At 36.0% G+C, this 21,035-nt stretch overlaps 1 protein-coding gene across 1 annotated transcript in view; it reads right to left on the bottom strand.

Annotated features, from left to right (window-relative positions):
• Positions 1-21,035, bottom strand: part of USH2A (usherin) — a 747,192-nt gene that overhangs the window by 612,576 nt on the left and 113,581 nt on the right. The window contains exons 10-11 of the mRNA XM_001915645.4: positions 17,786-17,981; positions 14,836-14,966 (exon numbers count right to left, since the gene is read on the bottom strand). Coding sequence (XP_001915680.3) covers positions 14,836-14,966; positions 17,786-17,981 — 327 coding nt within the window. The remainder of the gene's footprint in view (positions 1-14,835; positions 14,967-17,785; positions 17,982-21,035) is intronic.

Here is a 21,035-nt window from a genome sequence, read left to right as displayed (position 1 = left end):
GAAAAAAATTAAATATTTCTAAAGTTTATTTAAAAATCAAACTAATAAACAATACATTTCAGGAAGATTTACTAGTTTCTGAGTGTTTCTTTTATTCATCATTGTGTACACCTTCATTAGCACAATGCCTGGTACATTGTAGCACCCCCAAAGTATTTGTTTATTGACTGAATGAGTTATTTAAAAGTTGTTATATTACTGAAATGTGTTCAGGAAATATTTCAAACATTATAGGAGTTATAGAAATCACAATTCACTTTTGGTAGAAAGTTAATTATGACTGAAATAGCTTCTTGGAGAATGTTTACTCCAAATTCTCCTCCTTTCAAGTGAAAACACCATCAGTTTGTAGTTTTTAAAATATTTGTCTCAATCAAGTATACATGCCATTTTTTTTTTTAAAGATTTTATTTTTTTCCTTTTTCTCCCCAAAGCCCCCCGGTACGTAGTTGTGTATTCTTTGTTGTGGGTTCCTCTAGTTGTGGCATGTGGGACGCTGCCTCAGCGTGGTCTGACGAGCAGTGCCATGTCCGCGCCCAGGATTCGAACCGATGAAACACTGGGCCACCTGCAGCGGAGCGCGCGAACTTAACCACTCGGCCACGGGGCCAGCCCCAAGTATACATGCCATTTTTAAATGCTGAAAAGACTTTGAGTATACAAATCTACATCCAATATATGCTTAGTGTATTCCAAAGTTGAGTCCTTTGATTGTCCACAATCAAATAAATCAACCTACAGAATTAAAAGTCTTTGATGGTCAAGACCAGGAATCTTCATTTAAAAAGTTTCTGTTGGTGATTTTTGTGAACACTAAGATTTAAGAACTAGTGTTTTAAGTACTTGCTACCTATTCTGTCACTCCACTAAGTCAATTCATTCCTAGGGACTCAGTTTTAGTCTTTTTTCTTCTTAGCTGTGCGTCTCACCAAATTACTGATAGGTCCATCATTGAGCATCAAAGAAACATAATCTTTCTCAACTGATTCAATACTGGAGTATTTATAGTATTAAGCACCTAGATGTAAATTCTGGAAATAGACCAGTTTTAGCAATTTGGGAAAAAAAGGCTTTATTAAATATTTAATCATTTGCAGTACTGCTGGTGCTCTAAGGAAAATTGCATATATCTCTGTCTGTCTGTCTGTCTATCTTCATACAGTATATTCTCCCTGTTAGGAGCTTGCTCAGCCCCAAAATTTGGACTCTGAGAAGGACTACAGATTTCTAGTACAGACACAATGACCTCTTTCCTTAAGCTTCTGCCTCTCCAGAGAAGAAAAGTCCACATTAATGTCACAGGCTACCTTTGTAAGGGACTCATTCCACTTCAAAAATAAATGAATGAATCTGCAGTGGTTTCTGCCACATATAAGTGTCACGAATTGGAGAATGTCAGGTGAATAATGTACATCATAATACTTGTTTCCATTTAAGTGTTTTGTGATACTGCTGTTTATCATCTTGCTCAGCTGTCGAAAATATTCATTTGAGAAGAAAAGCTCGTACATTGGTGTAAAACCAAGATGTCTTTTCTTTTCCATTCCACAATGCCTGTCATTTGTCAGGCTGGTATATTTTTATAGCTCCCCTCCTCTTCCAAAAGGCATTTCTGAGAAACTGCTTTCCAAACTTCCCCGCCATAATCTCTAAGGAGTGTGAAAAAAGGTAAAATTCTGAAGCATGCTCAAATAAAGCAGTAGTGGGAACGGGATACATTTTTTCTCGATCTTTTGAGTGTTCAAGGCGGAAAGAGCGTGAAGAGGTTCCCCACATATTATTGTTCCCAGCAATGGTTACATACTTGAATGGTTTTAAGAGGAAATACTGTAATTATAGTCTTTCTAGTTCTCAAAGGGGTATAATTTCATATTGCATCATACTCTTTTTTTCCTGGTTTAGGACTGTTTCACTTAGAGATTATAAGCTATAACTTGTAAAAGATGCATGCAATATATGTCACCATGTTAAATTAGAGCATTTCATAAATGTCATCTGAATGGCAAAACTGTACAGGGCGGTCTTATTGTAATTTGCTGCAAAATTAATATGGTGGTTATTAACAAGACGATGTTTTGACTTTATCACAATGGAAGATCTCACAGTAGCATTTAAAAAATATTTCCCAACATGAATAAATGTGTTTTCCATGTCTATAGTTAATGTTGTATAGAAATATGCCTTTAGAAATCTTATCGCATTTGGCGTCACAATCTTTTTTGTTTTAGTTTGGTAAAAATGATCAAAGTTGCCGTGAACTTACATAGTTAGAATGCTTGCCTACTATAGTGTTAATTTATGGAACCAATGAAAATGTAAATTTCAAGTATATTAAGAGAGGAAGATGTCCATCTGAGATAAGAAAGAAAATAAATAAATCAGGCTTTTAAAAAGTGCCTTTACTAAATATTCAAGTTAGTTTATGTGTAAGATAATAAGCTGACTCCTTGGTAAATATTAACCACTAAGGAAGCTACATTAATTCCTCAACATCACCCAAATCTCCATCTGAGAATTGTATTCATTCTAAGAAATTAATTAGCCACTCAATTATATGCACAATTTACTTCCTAAATATTTAGGAATTTTTTAATAGTTAGGATTAAATTAATAGGGTTTGGAATAATGGTCCCGAAACAAATGGATACGTTTCCTTCCTCTTTTTGGATAGTGTACATAAATATCCAGTTTGGCAACTTGCTGTGGGTTCCTCTTATGTGTCAGGCACTGTGCCCACTGCTGGGAACACAGATTTAAGTTAGACCCAGCATCTCTAACCTCAGGTTGGGCTTTGGAAACAAACAACACAAGGTTTGAATTTCTGCTCTACTCCATTATTACTTGGGGTCTCAGAGGAGTTACCTGACTTCTCTGAGTTTCTATATCCTTAATTATACAATGGATAAATTAATAACTACTTCACCAATTTTGGTAAGGACTGAATTAATTGAGTAAAAATGCTTGGCATCATCCTCTGCACAAGGCAAGAGAAAAACAAATGGAACATATGAGAATCCTACAGACTAGTTTCTGCTCTCACGCATTTTTAGCAGCGTGTCATCCACCTGCCAATCTGTCCTATATATTTCAAAATGCAGCACTCCCACACACGGCACCGAAATCGCATGCAGATGGATCAAGGTGGAGACCAGTCTTCTGCCCACCAGGAGCTGAAACGTTCCCCAGTACTGCAGAACACTGTGGAGCCTCGCGCCCTCACCACTAGTTCACCCTTGATACTGGAAGAGCACCCACCTCAAATGATCAGTGCATTGGTTTGGTGGGCCAAGGAGGAGGAAGGCTGGCTCTATGTCATTCCCGAATAAATCAGTATCATCAAAAAGCACATACAAAAGGTTGCTATGATGTACTAATTTTAAAACAAACTTACCACCTCTATCTCTATCAAAATAAACAAATAAATAACAGATGTTTTTGCCTTTTTGTCATAACCCCCAGAAGATGTACATATATAATAGTAGCTGATCTTGCTAAAAAGTCTTGAAATACTCGTATATGGAAATTGCCTGCAAGATCTATGATCTCTAAGGATCCTGGATGCACTACTGCTCTTTAAGCTTGCCCACTCATCTGGAAGCACCCAGAGGGGCAGTGATGACTTCCTCATTTGCCTCTTCTTGGGGTCTCTCTCTCACATGTACTGATGAACGTCTTTCTACCTTGCATGCAAGCTGGTTCTCCTCCCACATCCAGTCCTCTTCTGCTGATACATGCCGCCATGGTTGTAGCATGCCACCTTTCACTGGTGCCTCTGCCACTATACAGATTCCGCTCCCAAGCAGGCACCACCACCTATATTAATGGTCTGGTAACTCCTAGATGCTTATAAAGTACTATATTCTCAGAGGTTCTCATTAAACAGAGACCACTCTCTTCTGTATGTGGAAGAGAATACCCTTCTCACTCTTCAGCTACCTTCTGTCACATTGGCATTGAGCAGAGGTGGCTGGCTCCCCATCAAGACCCATTCTCCCCTTCCACAGTACATGGTAGCTAGGAACTGACCAGGCAGCCAGGCACTACATTTTTCCAGGCTTCCACATAACTAGTGTAGCTATTTGACTAGTTCTCACCAACAGGATGATAGCAGAAGAGATGTGTGCCTCTTTCAGACCAAGACATTTAAAAAGCAAGAACTGTTTTTCCACATTGCCTTTCCTTTCCTAGGGAAAGGCAGAGCTAGGCATAGAAGGAGCATGAGTCCCATTTGAATTGATATACGGAGGAGAGCCCTAAGCAACTAGGAATAGCTGCCTTCGAAGGGTTGTATGAGCAAGAAATAAATGTCTGTGTTATTTGGGCCACTAGACATTTTGGGGTCTATTTGTTACATCTGTTTAGCCTGTCCTAACTAGTATTGGTAGCAATGCAATGGGACTTGTTTTATATTATCTCACACTTGTTAATTAAAGCAATTCTCCCAACATCCAATTACTCCAAAAGTCCCTGCCAATGTTCTCATTACCATCAAATCTAGTGTCAAATGCTAGAGTTATTATTTGGCCACACTTGTATACCCTGGCCCTTGGGATGAGCTCATTCCCAAGGAGATGCCAGATGTGTCCAAACGTGTGGAATCCAACTTAGGCTGAGGCTGAGACTCTCACCTCAGGTACAGCTCCATCTCTTTTACCTTCAGGTAGTTTGTCACAACCTTGGTTCTGGGACAACTCCTTCAGTATGAGCCTTTCTATCAAGCTCAGATTCATTTTCCCCCGCTTCTCCCTTTCACGACCTTTGTGCCCATCCTTATACATCTGGCCCTTAACATTCTCAGCCTAATCAATTATTACTCAGCTTACCAGCTGCAGGAGAAATGTTACCACTCATCTATTTTTAAGCCTCTGAATGAGAGACCACATGGCTTATGCCCAAATCTTATGTCTCTCTCTAAGCTTGAGGTAAACTCTTTAACTTTCATGTGCTTCGCCACCCTAATGTTTAGCCAATATCCATACATCATACTATTCAGGGTCAAGCTTCTCATTGGCTGAAGAAATTTGCACATTACTTCTATTTGTACACTTTAATAGATGGGTAACATAAAATATATTTCTGGAAAACTCACACAGTGTCTTGAGGACCTGCTGTGGTAATTAATGACAAATACCTATTTCTGAGCAGATGAGAAAGCATTTATGAACTGCAGGAAATGGTACATTATGTAGAGAAAGTATATTCTGCTCTACTTTTTAGTGTATTTCCTTTAAAATTATCACTCTGGTGGAACAATCAATTTTCTTGAGTAGTGTCCTTATTTCTTGTGATTCCATCTTCCGTGGGCCAAATCTAGAAATATTTCCTTCATTGATGCCTTTCCATTTCATCTAATTCATTTCAACCACTAGTCTCCTGCCTTGTTAATCTGTTTTTTAATGTCTCTTAATCATTTCTCTCCGTTCTGGCTCTATTGCAGCCATCTATTGACGCCTTATTGAGCATTACAATCAACCATTCTTCTCTCTTTTTACATATTTACAAGTATATTTTCAGTTTTCAGCCAACTTTCAGATTCTCCTATTTACTGTTTTTTATTTCCATTTTTTAAAGAAATAGCTTAGGTTAGATCCTTTAATTTTGAGGACACTACTTAGGATACAATTTGACCATAATTTGACTGAGCCTCAGTGGTGTGGAAAACTTGGAAAACCATTTGATTTTAAGACAGGATTCAGAGGATGGAACAGAGGGAGCCCACTCCTGACCAAGTGTAGACATGTGTGCATAAGGACAAATTCATATCTATCCCCTCTTCCCCACACATATCCACATCCAGCTTTTTTGTTTTTTATCTATGCATCTTTGTCAAACAATGTCCTGGCTACTTGGTTATTAAAGAGTGGCCCACATACTAGCGGCAATGGCATCACCCAGGAACTTTTAGAAATGTGGAATCTCAGTCTCCACTGAGCGCTGCTCTGGCTGACCTCATACATCTTGACTGTTGTGACTGAACTCTCATGGTTTCCTCAGCCAGATAACAGAACACAGTAAAGTAAGAGAGAGAGAGAGATGGTAGGAGGGATGCAGAAAATCCCAAGCAGAAAAGCACTCAGACAACATTTCTTGAACGCCTTCTATGTAAGTCAGACCATAATTTCTCTGAAGTCTCCTCACCTCGTGAGCATCACCTGTGCAGGTGGATATAGCAGATACCCTGGAAACACCAGCAAACATACAAAGGGTGGGCTCAGTGGAGGGCCAGGTTGGAACAAGAGTTTACTCCCACTGTTGGTCAGGAGCTGACCAGGATCTCTGCATACGGCACTTAAGTATAGGTTCATAGACCTTTCTCCAGGTACCTTAGAATCTTTATCTTAAGTATCATCCAGGCTTGGCCTCTATCTGGTTCTTCCAGACTTAAGTCACATGATGAGGAAAAGGGAAAGAACACTCAACCTGCAACTCAGGACAGATGTCAAATAACTCATGCACTGAGTTCAAAGGAAACAAGAAGGGCAGGGACATCCCGGGAAGGTCATATTATGTGAATCTGTGCTAACAGCCAAGGCTGTTCTTAAGATAAATGGATTCCTTATCCACAGTGCAGTGAATTTTCATCCTTTTTGGCTCATGCATGGCTTTTGGGTCTGATGAAAGTACTGAAAGCTCTCCCCTGAAAGATACATAAACAAACAACAATACACTGATACATCCCTACATATGTATATACGAAAGCATATATGGATGCTCTAAAGCTCACCCATGGTAGCCTTAGGGAGCCAAGGTTCTAGATTAAGGACTTCCCAATAATAGTAATGACTCTTCTCCATTTTTCTCTATCTTATTAATATTAATATTATTATTATGCTTTAGATGCTCTATATGTCTTGACTTTGGCATTCGTATTTTTAGGATTTAGTGACTCAGAGCACGACTTCATGCCATCCTCAAAATCTTGGCATTCACATGAGGAAGAATTGCAACATTTCTTATGGAATAATAAGGCAAACATGCCACATCTCATGAGATTGGATTGAGTTTCAAATGACAACCGCCAAAGGGAAAGTTCCCTTCCAGAACACGGAGCGCACGGCACAGGCACTCAGGCTATTTGGGGCTGGCTTGATTCCTAAGTTATTAGAACAAAATGAGACTTGAACTACTGCCTAATTTTCTTGTATGCTCCCTAATATTATTAAGGATTACAATTGCATGAATTTAAAAAATGTCCTTGAATTCAATTTTACAGTTTATAATTCTGACATTGTTGACAACTTTTTAGTGTGTATTCTGTTATCCCATTGAAAACAACAGTAAACACTTTTAGAAATCTTTCATAACATTATTTAGGCTAGGTGTACTTGACACTATATTTTCACAGGTAATAATAATCCATATACTTTGGGTCTGAACCTGGAGCATGAGAAAAAAATAAAAATTGAAGTAAAATATGAATGGAATTTAGAGAGAGACAATGTGGAAGTTTTAAATGCATGGAACAGTTCTATCATATTATCTGGATTCAGATTCGTATATGTAGTTCTCTGGCTACATATCAGATTTAATGAGAATTTTCTTTATTTTCCTCTGACTATAGAAGTTAACAATGCAAATTAGAAAAGAGAAAAAAGAAAGTGTTTTTATAACAAAGAAAAATATAAACATTTTAAAGCATGTCTTTGCTTTTATGCATTTTTAAACTAGATTTTTGCACATGGAAAATATTGACATACAGAATCATCTTAGAAAAGCTTTCCCTATTATTGTCTTCTCTTTCCACGAATTGCTTCTACTCCTGAGACCAAAGCACATGTTGTAATAGGTGTCAATACTTCCTTTCTTCTTATTGTTGAATAATAATCCATTGAGTGGATATACAACATTTTATTTATCCATCCACCAATTGATAACACTTGGATTATTTCCACATTTTGAATGCAGCTATGAACATTTATGAATAAGATTGTATGAGAAATATTTTTTCATTCTGTTTGGGTACATACCCAGGAGTGAAAGTACTGGGTCATATGGTAACTCTATATTTAATATTTAGTGAAACATTCGACTGTTTTCCAAAATGGGTGTTTATTTTACATTCCCATCAGCAGTCTATGGGAATTCCAATTTCTCCACATCAACACTTATTTGTCCTTTTAACAGTAGTCACATTACTGAATATGAAGTGGTGTCTCTTTGTGGTTTTGATTTGTATTTTTCGGAAGACTAAAAGTGCCAAGCATCTTTTCATGTGCTTAGTGGCCATTTGTATATCTTCCTTGGAGAATTATCTATGTAGATCCTTTACTCGTTTTTTTAAATGGGCCTCTTTTTATTATTGAGTTATAAAGATTCTTTACATAAACTGGAGACAAGTCTCTTATTGGACATACGCTTTGCAAATATTTTCTCCCATTCTTTAGGCTGTTTCTTTACTTTCTTTTTTTTTTTTTTTTTTGCCTGAGGAACATTGGTCCTGAGCTAACATCTGTGGCAATCTTTCCTCTATTTTGTATGTGGGTCACTGCCACAGCATGGCTTGATGAGTGGTATAGGTCTGTGCCCAGCATCTGAACACACAAACCTCGGCCACCAAAGCAGAACATGCCAAACTTAACCACTACACCAACAGGCTGGCCTCATTTCTTTACTTTATTGATGGTGTCCTTTGAAACACAAATGTTTTTAATTTAATGAAGTCCAATTTATCCATATTTTTCTTTTCTTGCTTTCGATTTTGGTGTTATATTTAAGAAGCTGTTGGCTAATCTAAAGTCATGAAGATTTACATCTGTATTTTCTTCTAAGAGTTTTATGGTTTTAGCTCTTACGTTTAATTCTTTATTCCATTTTAAGTTAATTTTTATATGTGGTGTGAGGTAGGGGTCCAGTTCATTCTTTTGCATTTGGATATAGTAGTTGTCCCAGCATCATTTGTTGGAAAGACTATTCTTTCTCCTTTGACTTGTCTTGGCTCTCTTGTCAAAAATCAATTAACTGTAGAAGTGAGGGTTTATTTCTAAACTCTCAATATTATTCCCTTGATCTACATATCTATTATTATACCATATCATACAGTTTAGATTACTGCAACATTCTAGTAAATTTTGAAATTTGGAAGTGTGAGTCTTCCAACTCTTCTTTTTCAAGATTCTTTTGGCCAGTTCTGAGTCCCTTTAATTATTATATGAATTTTAGGATGTTCTCATAAATGTCTATAAAGAAGCCAGTTGGCTTTTAAAGGGATTGTATTGAATCTGTAGATCAGTTTGAAAAGGATTACCATCTTGGCAATACTAAGCCTCTGATACATCAACAACGGATGTCTTTCCATTTACTTAGGTCTTTAATTTATTTCAACAATATTTTGTGGTTTTAAGAATATAAATTTTCTGCTTTTTTATTAAATATATTCTTAAATATTTTACTCTGTTGATGCTATTTAAATGAAGTTTCTTTCTTAATTTTATCTTTAGAATGTCTATTGTGACGGTATACAAATACAATTGATTTTTGCCTATTGATCTTGTATTCTGCAACTTTGCTGAATTTACTTATTAGTTCTGATAGTTGTTTAATGGGCTCCTTGGAATTTTCATCTAAGTTGTAAAATGTGTGTGTAGAGTATGGTAATATTCCTTAATTGTTCTTTTGATGTCTGCAAGATCTGTAGTAATACACCCTGTTTTATTCCTGCTATTAGTAATCTATGTTTTCTCTCTTTTTTCTTTGTTAGTCTTGGTAGATGCTTGTCAATTTTGTTGACCTTTCCAAAGACCCATTTTTTCCCACTAATTTTCTCTATTGTTTTTCTGTTTTAAAGTTTATTGATTTCTGCTCTTAGCTTTATTATTTCACTTCTTCTGCTTGCTTTGAGATTATTTTGCTCTTTTTTTCGTTATTTCTTGAAGTGGGAGTTCATAAGGTTGATCTGAGATGTTTTCTCTTTCCTAAAGTAAACACAGTCATATAAACTTCTCTTGCATCACTGCCTTACCTGCATCCACAAATTTTAATATTTTTATCCTCGTTTAGTTAACTGTCTTTTTAAATTTTTTGAGACTTCCTCTTTGACTCATGAATAATTTAGAAGTGTGTTGTTTGGTTTCCAAGTAATTGGAAATTTTTTGTTTACCTGTTATTGATTTCTACTTTGATTCTATTGTGATAAAAGAACATACTCTGTATAGTTTCAGTTCTTTGAAATTTATTGAGGTTTGCTTTATGTCCCAGGATATTGTCTGTCTTGGTATAAGTGTATTGTATATGTGTATCCTGCTGTTGTTGAGTGGTCTGTTCATTAAATGTCGAATAGATCTTGGTGGTTGAAGACGTTGTTGAGTTCTATATCCTTGATGATTTTCTGTTGTTCTACCAACTGTTGAGGCGTATACTGAAGTTTCTATTTCTGCTTTTTCTATTTGCTGTCTCAGGTATATCAGTTTTTCTTAACATATTTTGCAGCTCTGCTGTTTGGTGCATATACATTTAGGTTTTCTATATCTTCTGCTTGATTGATCCTTTCATCATTGTGTAATATATCTCTCTGTCTAGGGAAATTTTGTTTGGTCTGTACTCTACATTATCTGATATTACAGTCCTTCTTGCATTCTTTTATTTTTCTCTTTTTAAAGATTGGTCCTGAGCCAATCTTCCTTTTTTTCTCCCCAAAGTCCCAGAACATAGTTGTATGTTTTAGTTGTAACTCTCTATAGTTCTTCTATGTAAACTGCCACCCCAGCATGGCTGGTGACAGATGAGCAACGTGGTTCTGCACCCAGGAACTGAACTTGGGCCACTGAGTAGGAGCACGCTGAATGTTAACCACTAGACCATCAGGGCTGGCTCAACTCTTGCTTTCTTTTGATTAATTTCTTTATGGTATAAGTTTTTCTATCTTTTTTTATGTCCAGACTACATATATTATTATACTTGAAGTGAATTTTTTATAGACAGCAGATGGTGGATCATGATTTTTTAAATCTATTTTGCCAGTTTCTGTATTTTAATGGTTTATTGGACCATTTACATTTAACATCAGTATTGATATGTTAAGGTTTAATAAGTCTACCATCTTATTTTTCATTTTTTGTTTGTTCTGTTTTTCATTTCATTTACTTTTTTTCTGTATTCTCGTGGGTTACATATTTTAGAAGTCAACTTTGATTTATCTGCAGTGTTTTTGAATACATCATTTTATTGCCTTTTTAGTAGTTGCTCTGGATATTACATTATATATACAGATAATATACCAAAGTCTGCTGGTTTTTTATTTTACCAATTTCAGTTAGGTATAGAAAAATTGCTTCCCCTTACATGCTTTTTACCTTCTCCATTTTTAATATAATTGTCTTAAATATCTCCTCCAATATATTGAGAACCACATTATACAGTGACATAATTTTTGCTTCAACCATCAAACATAATTTAGAAAACTCAAGAGAAGAAAGTGTATTGTATTTACCCATATTTTAGCTCTGATGTTTTTTATTACTTTCTGATATTTCAAGATTCCTTCATTTGTCATTTCCTTTCGGTTTAGAGAAGTTCCTTTGGCCAATATTTATAGTAGGTCTGCTGGAGAGAAATTCTTAGTTTTCCTTTTTCTGAAGACGTCTTGATTTGCTCTTTACTATTGAAGGATATTTTCACTGAATATAGAACTCTGTGTTAGAATTCTCTTTTTTCAGGACTTAAAAAATATTTTGCCACTTCCTCCTGACCTTCATGGTTTCTGATGAGAAATCTGCTGTCATTCAAATTTCTTTTCTCCTATAGATGATATGTTACTTTTCTCTAACTGCCTTTAAGATTTTTTTCTTTGTTTTTAGTTTTCAGAAGTTCAGCTGTAATGTGCTTGGAGTGGGTTTCTTTGGGTTTATATTGTGAAAGTTTATATTGTGAAGGGTTCATTCAGCTTCTTGAATCTATAAGTTTGGGGTTTTTGTGAAACTTGGGAATTTTTGTCCATTATTTCTTCAAATGCTTTTTTACCCCCATCCTCTTTCTTCTCTTTCTAGACTCTAATGCCACAAAAGTTAGATCTTTTGTTATACTCCCACAAGTCTCTGATGCTCTGCTCATTTTTTTCAGTTTGTTTTCTTTTTGATGTTCAGATTGGGTCATTTCTACCGTTCTTCCTTCAAATTCATTGATCCTTTCCTTTTCCCCTCCATTCTGCCCATTCTTCCCATTCTGCCCACTCATTAATTCTATCCATTGAGTTATGTTTTTTATTTTGGTAATTGCAGTTTTTTAATTCTAAAATTTGCACTTAGTTCTTTTTTTACACCTTCTATTGCTTTGCTGAGACTTTTTATTTTTTCATGTTTCAAGTGTGTGCTTCTTTTTTTTTGCAGAATGTTTAAACTCCTTTAAAATCCCTGAATAATAATTCTAACATCTATGTCATTTTGATGCTGGTACATCAAATGATGGATGATTGTCTTTTTTCACTCCATTTTAAATCATCCTAGTTCTTGTCATGATAAGTGACTTTTTATTGGAACCTGGACATTTTGGTGTTATGAGACACTAAATCTTATTTAGATATTTTGTTTTAGCAGGGCTCCTCCAAAAATCTTCCAGGTGTAAAAGGAGGATGCTGCCTTACTATTGCCAGGTTGGAGTGGAAGTCCAGGTTCTCCACTCTGTGTCCATTAACCCAGTAGGGGTGAGTTATCTTGTTGCCTCTGGGCAGGGCTCAGAGTTCTGATTCCATGCTAGGCCTCTGAGAACACCTCCCTCATTAAGAGGGAGAGGAATACCTGTTTCAAGGAGATCTCAAAGGATGCCTGTATGTTTTGATGATTTCAAGGGCCAAAGAGTCCACACTCTCTCAAATGTCTTTGCTCTGGGTACACTCATCTACAATTCCACCCCCAAATTAGATCCATCCTGTGACAGATGGAGAAAGAGGACCAGAGCAAGTGGTGTGCTGGAGCAATCTATATTCTATATTCTATATAGATTGCATTTATATTGCATCTATATTAAGTGCATTTTGTCCCAACTCCATGTTGATGACATCTCATTGGTAGTTTGACATTGACCATAGTGAGCTTTTCTTTTTTCCTCCAAGATACCCAGTTATTAAATATTTACAAGCACAGAACTACCCCAAACTGTCTCCCACCCCAATGAAATGGACCTGAATTAGAAATTTTAGAAAAATAGGTTTAAATTTCTTGCATACGTGGGTTGTGGAACTGAGACACAAATCTGCAGCACTTCACTTCATATTGGTTATGACATAGAAATGAGCCTTTGGGAGGTAGACCTTTACTTCATAGTTTTGGTATATAATATTGAAAAACTATATACCAAATTTACTTGATCTTAGATCGTCAGGGAGGAAAACTCTTACGTAAGTGAAAATTTTACTTAATGCTATTATTATAATAATTATTCCAAATGACCATCTGACAATGAGATTGCCCTCAGACAGGGTCTCTCTTCATTCACCCAACATTTATTTAGTAAATATTTATTGGGTGTTTAACATACGACTGAAATTGTTCTTCTTATGTTGGACAGAGAGAAGACAAAGGAGTAAACAAATAAATTAATTTTACAAAGGCTGTAATGAAAACAACAGAAGGAGATGTAAATGACAGTGATTTGAGAATGTTCTGCAATTGGGTGGTTAGTTGAAGACATCTCAAAAGATATATCAATCTTTGAGCTGAGACTTAAATAACAAGCAAAAGAGAACCATGCTGAAAATTCAGTACAAATGTGCAAAGATGAGTTGTGTAAAGACATAGTTAGATTTTACTGACTGAAATGTGTAAAATTGTAATATGACTTTCTGAGAAAATAATTCCTCAATATCCTAAAATAAAAACAGTAGAAATTGCCTTTAATTATTTTTCCACTCTTGAGCTTTCCAAAGAAGCACATAATATTCTTTTATTAATACACTATGGTCACTCTGAAGGTCTTGAAATCCATATTTTGGCCTTGTTTATAGTTGGCTTTTATTTTTTAAAGCAGTTTTTAACACATGCTGAATATTACATGACAAACATATTTTGCCTTGAACTTATTTTCTTCACTCTGTAACTTTTAAAAAGTTTTTTCTTTAATTGGGTTGTGGCTTGTGCTCCTAGCCACTACATTCTCAATTATTTACAAGAGAATATGTAATTATTAAAAATTAATACAATCATTGAATTGGTTCGTCAAAGTAAACTTGCCCTTTATCCATTTTCATGTATTAGTATTATCTGAACAGGTACAAATCTCCACCTGAAGACACCACATTTAAATATGGAGCTGCTTTTTCTGACTTGAGATAGGATATATGCACCCTGGTTAATTAGAATCTGTACTCATGTAGGTCAGACATCAATATTTGTGATGTTGGTAATAAAAATGTATACAATTATAAAAATCCATTGTACCGCTAAGATAGATAGAAGGTTGGAATAAGAAATTTAGAAGTAGGGCTATCATAATTTCCATTTGGATCTATGTGTAAGTAAATTTGGCTACAATCTCTTCTGTGGAGTTGGGAGGAAAACTATCCTTGTTTAACTAATATCATTTATTAATATTAATTCACCAATAGTTCCAAGACATAAATTCATCTCCCAGTTTACTTAGAATCCCCTACATCGCAATTTTTTTGTCATTTGTAAGATTAAAAATAAATACAGCCTTTCTTATATGTAAAAGACCACCTAAGTAGCCTTACATTTCATGCTCATATTAAAAATTGCACAGGAACACTCCTAAAGCGGCCATCTCTTTGAAACGTAAACACACACAGAGGATTTGCTGTGAATAAAGTCCTCAATTCCACTAGCAGGACATTTCCTAGATTAGTTTCTGAAAGAGAGCAATTCTTCACCTTCAATACTGAGAACTCACCTGATCACAAAGGAGGCTTCTGTTTCTAGTGCCAGCTTTATCACAATCACAGGGTTTGCAAACATCTATGGCTGAAGGATCCGCACCAACTTGTCGGAAAAAGCAATCCTTACACAGCTCGCAGTTCTTTCCTGCATCAGGGAAAGGTTATGCATTATGACTTCCAATTCATTAAAATCAGCTGCATAATTCAAAATTAAAGACCGTATTCCTTTGAGGGAATTCTATAATTTTCGGGACGTCCATTTTAATGCACCTTTCATCTCTACCTGCCAATTTAGTGATCCAGAGCATATGAAACAATGAACCTGTTACAAACTGTGCTTTACTTCATTAAACTCCCATCTGTTATATAACACCACACTTCTAAAAAGCGGTGCTTTGTAGAAGACCATCCATTTTGGAAGAGTTTGTTTCTAAACTTAAAAGTTTTCTTTATTTCTAGGGTCAGGCACTTAATCTAAATCAAATGTGAGAAATTTCTATATGTGTAGTAGATGGCAGTTGCACAGTTAGGAGCAAGTAAGTATGTAATATTAGAAATATTTTTCCAGAACTAACTCTTGTAAAATAGAAGACTGCTCTTGATGCAATTTATTATTCCATAGCTAACATGAATAAAAGCAGATGCTTCTGTTAGTGCTTATGGCCATTATTTTTCATTTCAAATATCAAAATAGAAACGTATTATATCTAGATATATCAAATTTTAAATATTAGAATAGCCTGACGTATTAGAAATATTAGGTAATTCCTATAGCTTATTGATTATATAATTAATTTATTATAATTTATTAATCAGAAAATTTCCCACGCCATTTTATATAAGAAACAACCTAAACTACATGGAGTTTCTAAAGTGAATGTGAATAGCATTTAAGACCACTGAAATAAGCTGAAATGCTACTCAAGGCTAGCAAATTCCCCTTTAAACATTATGCAACTACTTGACTATTACTGAAATTGGTCCATTATTCGAAGACTAGAAATAACTTAATCTCAAGAGAAAACCCACATTCTGATGGATATTGGCTATGGACTAATTAAAACTTAAATGGATTTATAATATTTCTAGAATATTCCCTTTACATATGCTGCTGACTCTCAACTCTCTATCTCCAATCTAGAAACCTCTCCTTATTTATTATTCAATGAATATTTATTCGGTGATTACCATGTTCCAATCACTGTGCTAAGTGATGAGGAATACAGTAGTGAGCAAAATACACATTGCACCCTCTCACAGAGCTTTCCTGAAGTCTAGTGGGTAAGATGAATCTTAATTAAATAACTACATGGATAAATGTACATTTACAAACTGTAATAAACATAAGGTGACACCAAAGTGTATAGATCATAATGACCTTTCCTGAGGCATCACAAAAAAGCTCTTTGCAAAAGAAAGGAGCTTCAGAATGGTTTCCAACTGCCCACAAGAGATTTTCTCCTGTGCTTCTTGGAAACACTCAGCGAGCATGTCCAGAATAGAACTTGCCATTTTCTCCCTTAGCTTGATCCTCCTGTGTTTCTGTCTCAATGGCTGGCACCAACGTTGACCCTGTTACTCAAACTGGAACCTTAAGCATGAGTCTTGACTTTTCTTCCTTCCCTTACCTATACCCATACCTTGCTCAGAAAATGCTGTCAGTTTCCATCCTAAACATCTCTTGGATCCGCTACTCTCTATCTACACCACCTTAAATGTACTCCAGCATTATTTCCTAACTGGACTACTGTAGCATCCTTCTAACTGATTTTCCCAAACCACTTTTGACACTCTCCAATCCATTCTCCACTTTATAATCAGATGAGTCTTGTAAAAACACAAAACTTATTATATCCTTTTCCTGTATAAAACCCTTAAGTGTTATCTCATTAATCTTAGGATAGAATCCAAACTCTTTATCATGGTTTATAGAACTTTCTACAATCTGGCCCCTCCTTCATTCCTAGCACCTTTTCTTATAATCAGCCATTTGCCTTTCCATCAGTTTTTCAAAGGTACCTTGTTTCTCTCTCCTCTAGGCCATTGCACAACTGTTTTCTTACTGGAAACCTTTGTTTGATTCCCTACCCCCGCTCCCTCTCACTCCTTCATCTGCTTAACTCTTGCTATACTTGTCCTATCTTAGCACTCATAAGATAACTTTGTAATTTTTCCTTTAATAGTACATCTTTTCCACCATGCAAAAATCCATACAAAGACCAGAAAATTCATTATCTTGTTTATCTTTAGATTTTCAGCACCTAGTCAAGTTCTTGTGACTTCTTAGGTCATCAATAGTTATCTAATAAATCCATTCACACTTAAGAGTGGCACACTTTCAAACTCATTAGACTTGGGCCATTATATTTTACAAATTCTGGTGTTTATTTCTGTTTTTAACATACCAGCTCTTCAGAAAATAGTAATTTTCAACAGCTAGTCAAAATGCTGCATCGTTTTAGAACAAGACTGATAATCATCATTTGCCTTTAATTAGCATTTTTAAAAAGAGTATTCCCAGATTACCAGGGTCCATGCCAAATCTGAATGCATATAAACATCTCCACATGAGGATCGAGACATAATGAAAGATCAGGGTCACACAAGGAAAGTTATTTTAAGGAGATATATATATATGTATATACTGAAGCTAGTAATTCTTGAGTTATCCAAAATATATTCATAGTTTAATCAAACGGTATGAACTTTAAAGAAAAATCCTCTTTCTTAAAAGATACAGTCTAAGACTAGAGTGCTATTTCTGAAAACTACTTAATTATTTGGAATTATGAAGATCTGATGAACTGGATTTGGTTTTCAAACTTAACAGCGTGAAAGGACTTTCTTAAATAAGATAGAAATAAAAATAATTTAAAATAATATGCATTGTATATAGAAGTAAATGGGCCTCAAAAGCCAAGTCAGTCTTTGTTATTCATGTTATTTGTATTGTTTGCCAGTTACCTGTAGTGTTATGCTCACAATCATCACAAACTCCTCCACCCCCTCTGTGGTGCTCAAATGGAAACGGGTCCACTGAGATGTCATAGTGGCAGCTTCTGGAATGGCTGTTGCATTGACAAGGTTTACAGTTGAAAGCGTGAACTTGATCACCTTGGCGGAAAGGCTTGTCATTATAAAGAGGCAAGCAGTGGTCACACTAGAACAATAAAGTGATATCAGAACCAGAAAGAAATGTAAAGCTGCGATTTTTTTCTTTTCATTTACATATCAGGCACTTTCATTAGATGTAAAGCCAATATCAAAGAGCTAAAAGCCAGCAACTATACAAGCCTGGCACAGTGGCACAGCGGTTAAGTTTGCATGCTCCACTTTACTGGCCCAGGGTTCGTGGGTTTGGATCCTGGGCACAGACTTACACACTGCTTATCAAGCCATGCTGTGGCACATCTCACATACAAAGTAGAGGAAGATCAGCACAGATGTGAGCTCAGGGCCACTCTTCCTCAAGCAAAAAGTGAGGAAGATTGGCAACAGATGTTAGCTCAGGGCCAGTCTTCCTCACCAAGCAAACAAAACAAAATGAAACAAAGTCTGCAACTACTGTATTTTGAAAACTGTTTTATAAATCAGAAATTAGCATATTACAGGCATAGTAGCGTGGAATCGTAAAAGTAACCATGTAAGCTGAAACCATACAAAGAGATTTTAAACAATCAATGGGAAAAGTTATTACTGTTTGCTGACCTTTAAATTTTTTTTTGTCACAACGTTAAAAACTTGACTTCCAGTTTCCAGTTCCACAGGTAAAGAGTTTGGAAGTCACCACTCCATCCTAACAACAAGTAAAAAGCTGAACAGACTGAAAAATCAACAACTCTTCTTGTATCCATAAGAGAGGGGAAACATAGGGCAAATTGCTGCCCTCAAGATTGGAGAGACAGACAGGAAAATACAGGAAGTCCCAGCTATAGGAGCAGAGACTCACGAGCAGAAGCCTCTGTGAGAACTAGTGCTGGGGTAGAAAATCCTGAAGTGTAATTGATGAACTACTGGAAGTTCAGTATGGACAAATCTGAGATTTGAAAACTCCAGGGGGACCTAGTTTTAAGGAGGATCCCACAATTTCATGAGATTTACTTCCAGAAGCTTGACCAACTTGTCACAGTAAATATCAGAAAAACAATTTCATCGAGCTTCTAGCAGGGGGAGGGGAAAGGAATCATTTGGAAATATATTAGAACACTCTGTTCTTCCTAACAATACTGTCCTCAGGAGAAACTAGTTAGCCAGACCCTAACCTGCTGGGGTACTATCAGAGCCTAACTGACCTGCAGAAGGGAAATATCCAACTCCAGCCCACTCTAGCCATCCTGCCCACCTATGAGAGGAGAAAAACTGAAAAGCAACTGTGTAGTTCACAGTCCAGAGGCATAGGCTACATAAGGCTATAGAATGCTTACTCCACACCTCACCACCACGTTACTAAAGGCTTATTGACAACAGTTCTTTTTACCAGGCACATTATGTCTGGCTATCAAGAAAAAATTACAAGGCATACCGAAAGACAAAAAATATAATCTGAAGAGACAGAGTAAGCATTGGAACCAGGCATGGCAGGGATGTTGAAATTAAATTTAAAATAACTATGAGTTTGAAATAACTATGATTAATATGCTAATGGCTCTAAGGGATAAAGAAGATAGCACGCAAGAACAGATGAGCAATGTAAGCAGAGAGATGGAAATCCTAAGAAAGAACCAAAAAGAAATGCTAGAGATCAAACATACTGTAACAGAAATGAAGAATACCATTGATGGGCTTATTAGTAGACTGGATGTGGCTGAGGAAAGAATCTCTGAACTAGATGATAGATCAATAGAATTCTCAAGACTGAAAAAACAAAACAAAAAGTCCAAGGACTGTGGGACAACTACAAAGTCTAAAACATACACATGACAGGAATACCAGCAGGGGGAGAAAGAGAAAAAGGAACAGGAGAAATATCTGAAACAATAACAACTGAGACTCTCCCCAATTTAATGTCAGACACTAAACCACAGATCCAGGAAGCTCAGAGAACACCAAGCAGGTTAAATGCTAAAAAAACTACACGAAGACAAACCATTTTCAAATGACAGAAAATCAAAGATAAAGAAAAAAAATCCCCAAAGAAGCCAGAATTCAAAAACATCTTACCTATAGAGAAACAAAGATAAGAATTACATCCAGCTTCTCCTTAGAAATCATGCAAGCAAGAAGAGAGTAGAGTGAAAGACCTAAAGTGTTGAGAGAGAAAAAACACCAACCTAGAATTCTGCACCATGCAAAATCATCCTTCAAAAGTGAAGGAGAAATACTTTTTCAGACAGACAAAAATTGAAGAAATTTGTTGCCAGTAGACCTGCCTTGCAAGAAATGTTAAAACAAGTTCTTTAGAGGAAGGAAAATACTAGAGGTCAGAAACTCAGATCTACATAAAGAAAGAGCATCGAGGAAGGAATAAGTAAAGGTAAAACTTTAAAAATTTCCTTACTGTCCATTGTAAATGTAAAGGGAAATTTAAAAATCGTAAAACTAACATATAGCAGGCTGTAATTTAAGATTAGAAACTTTGAGAACTAAATTATTTTATTTTTTGTTAAAAACCTGATTGAGCAGCTGGAAGAGTGCTTCCTCTCTTTTCCTGGAACTTTCCATACTGAGCAAGCATCTTTTCTATGCCTTGGTGAATTCTCATATTCCTTTCTAAGTACAGATCAGCTTCCATCATTTTAACCTTTGTGCTTTCAGTGTCGTGAAATACCTCTGAGAATCCCTTTCATGTAAAGGTTTTGTTGGCATCACTTCCTCTAGGATATCTGTACCCTATTATCACAATTACCATCCTCATTTATGTTGAGCTTGCCTTCATGGTGTTGCTCTGGCTGCAAATATAAAGTTTCCCAAATAGTGGCAGTAATCAGCTGTTTCTTCTATAAGAAGAAAAGTTCAATTGGAATTTCACTTCTAGCACTTTCTTTCTTTGCAGCACTTTCATCTTTGTTGGCCAATTCCTCTTTTTGAATATTCATGTTTGTAAGATGTCGCATGGGTTTACCACTGACAGACAAGGAGGCAACACAGCTACAGGCTTCTTTGTGAATGAACTGGATAAGGGATGTGCACGGACTAGCCACCAACAGATTTTGAGAGAAGAGACATGATTGGTCACTGAACAAGATGCACATCTGTTATTTATGTAGTAATCTGT

Source organism: Equus caballus, chromosome 30, assembly GCF_041296265.1.
Source record: "Equus caballus isolate H_3958 breed thoroughbred chromosome 30, TB-T2T, whole genome shotgun sequence".
NCBI lineage: Eukaryota > Metazoa > Chordata > Mammalia > Perissodactyla > Equidae > Equus > Equus caballus.
This window is presented reverse-complemented; position numbering and strand designations above follow the sequence as displayed.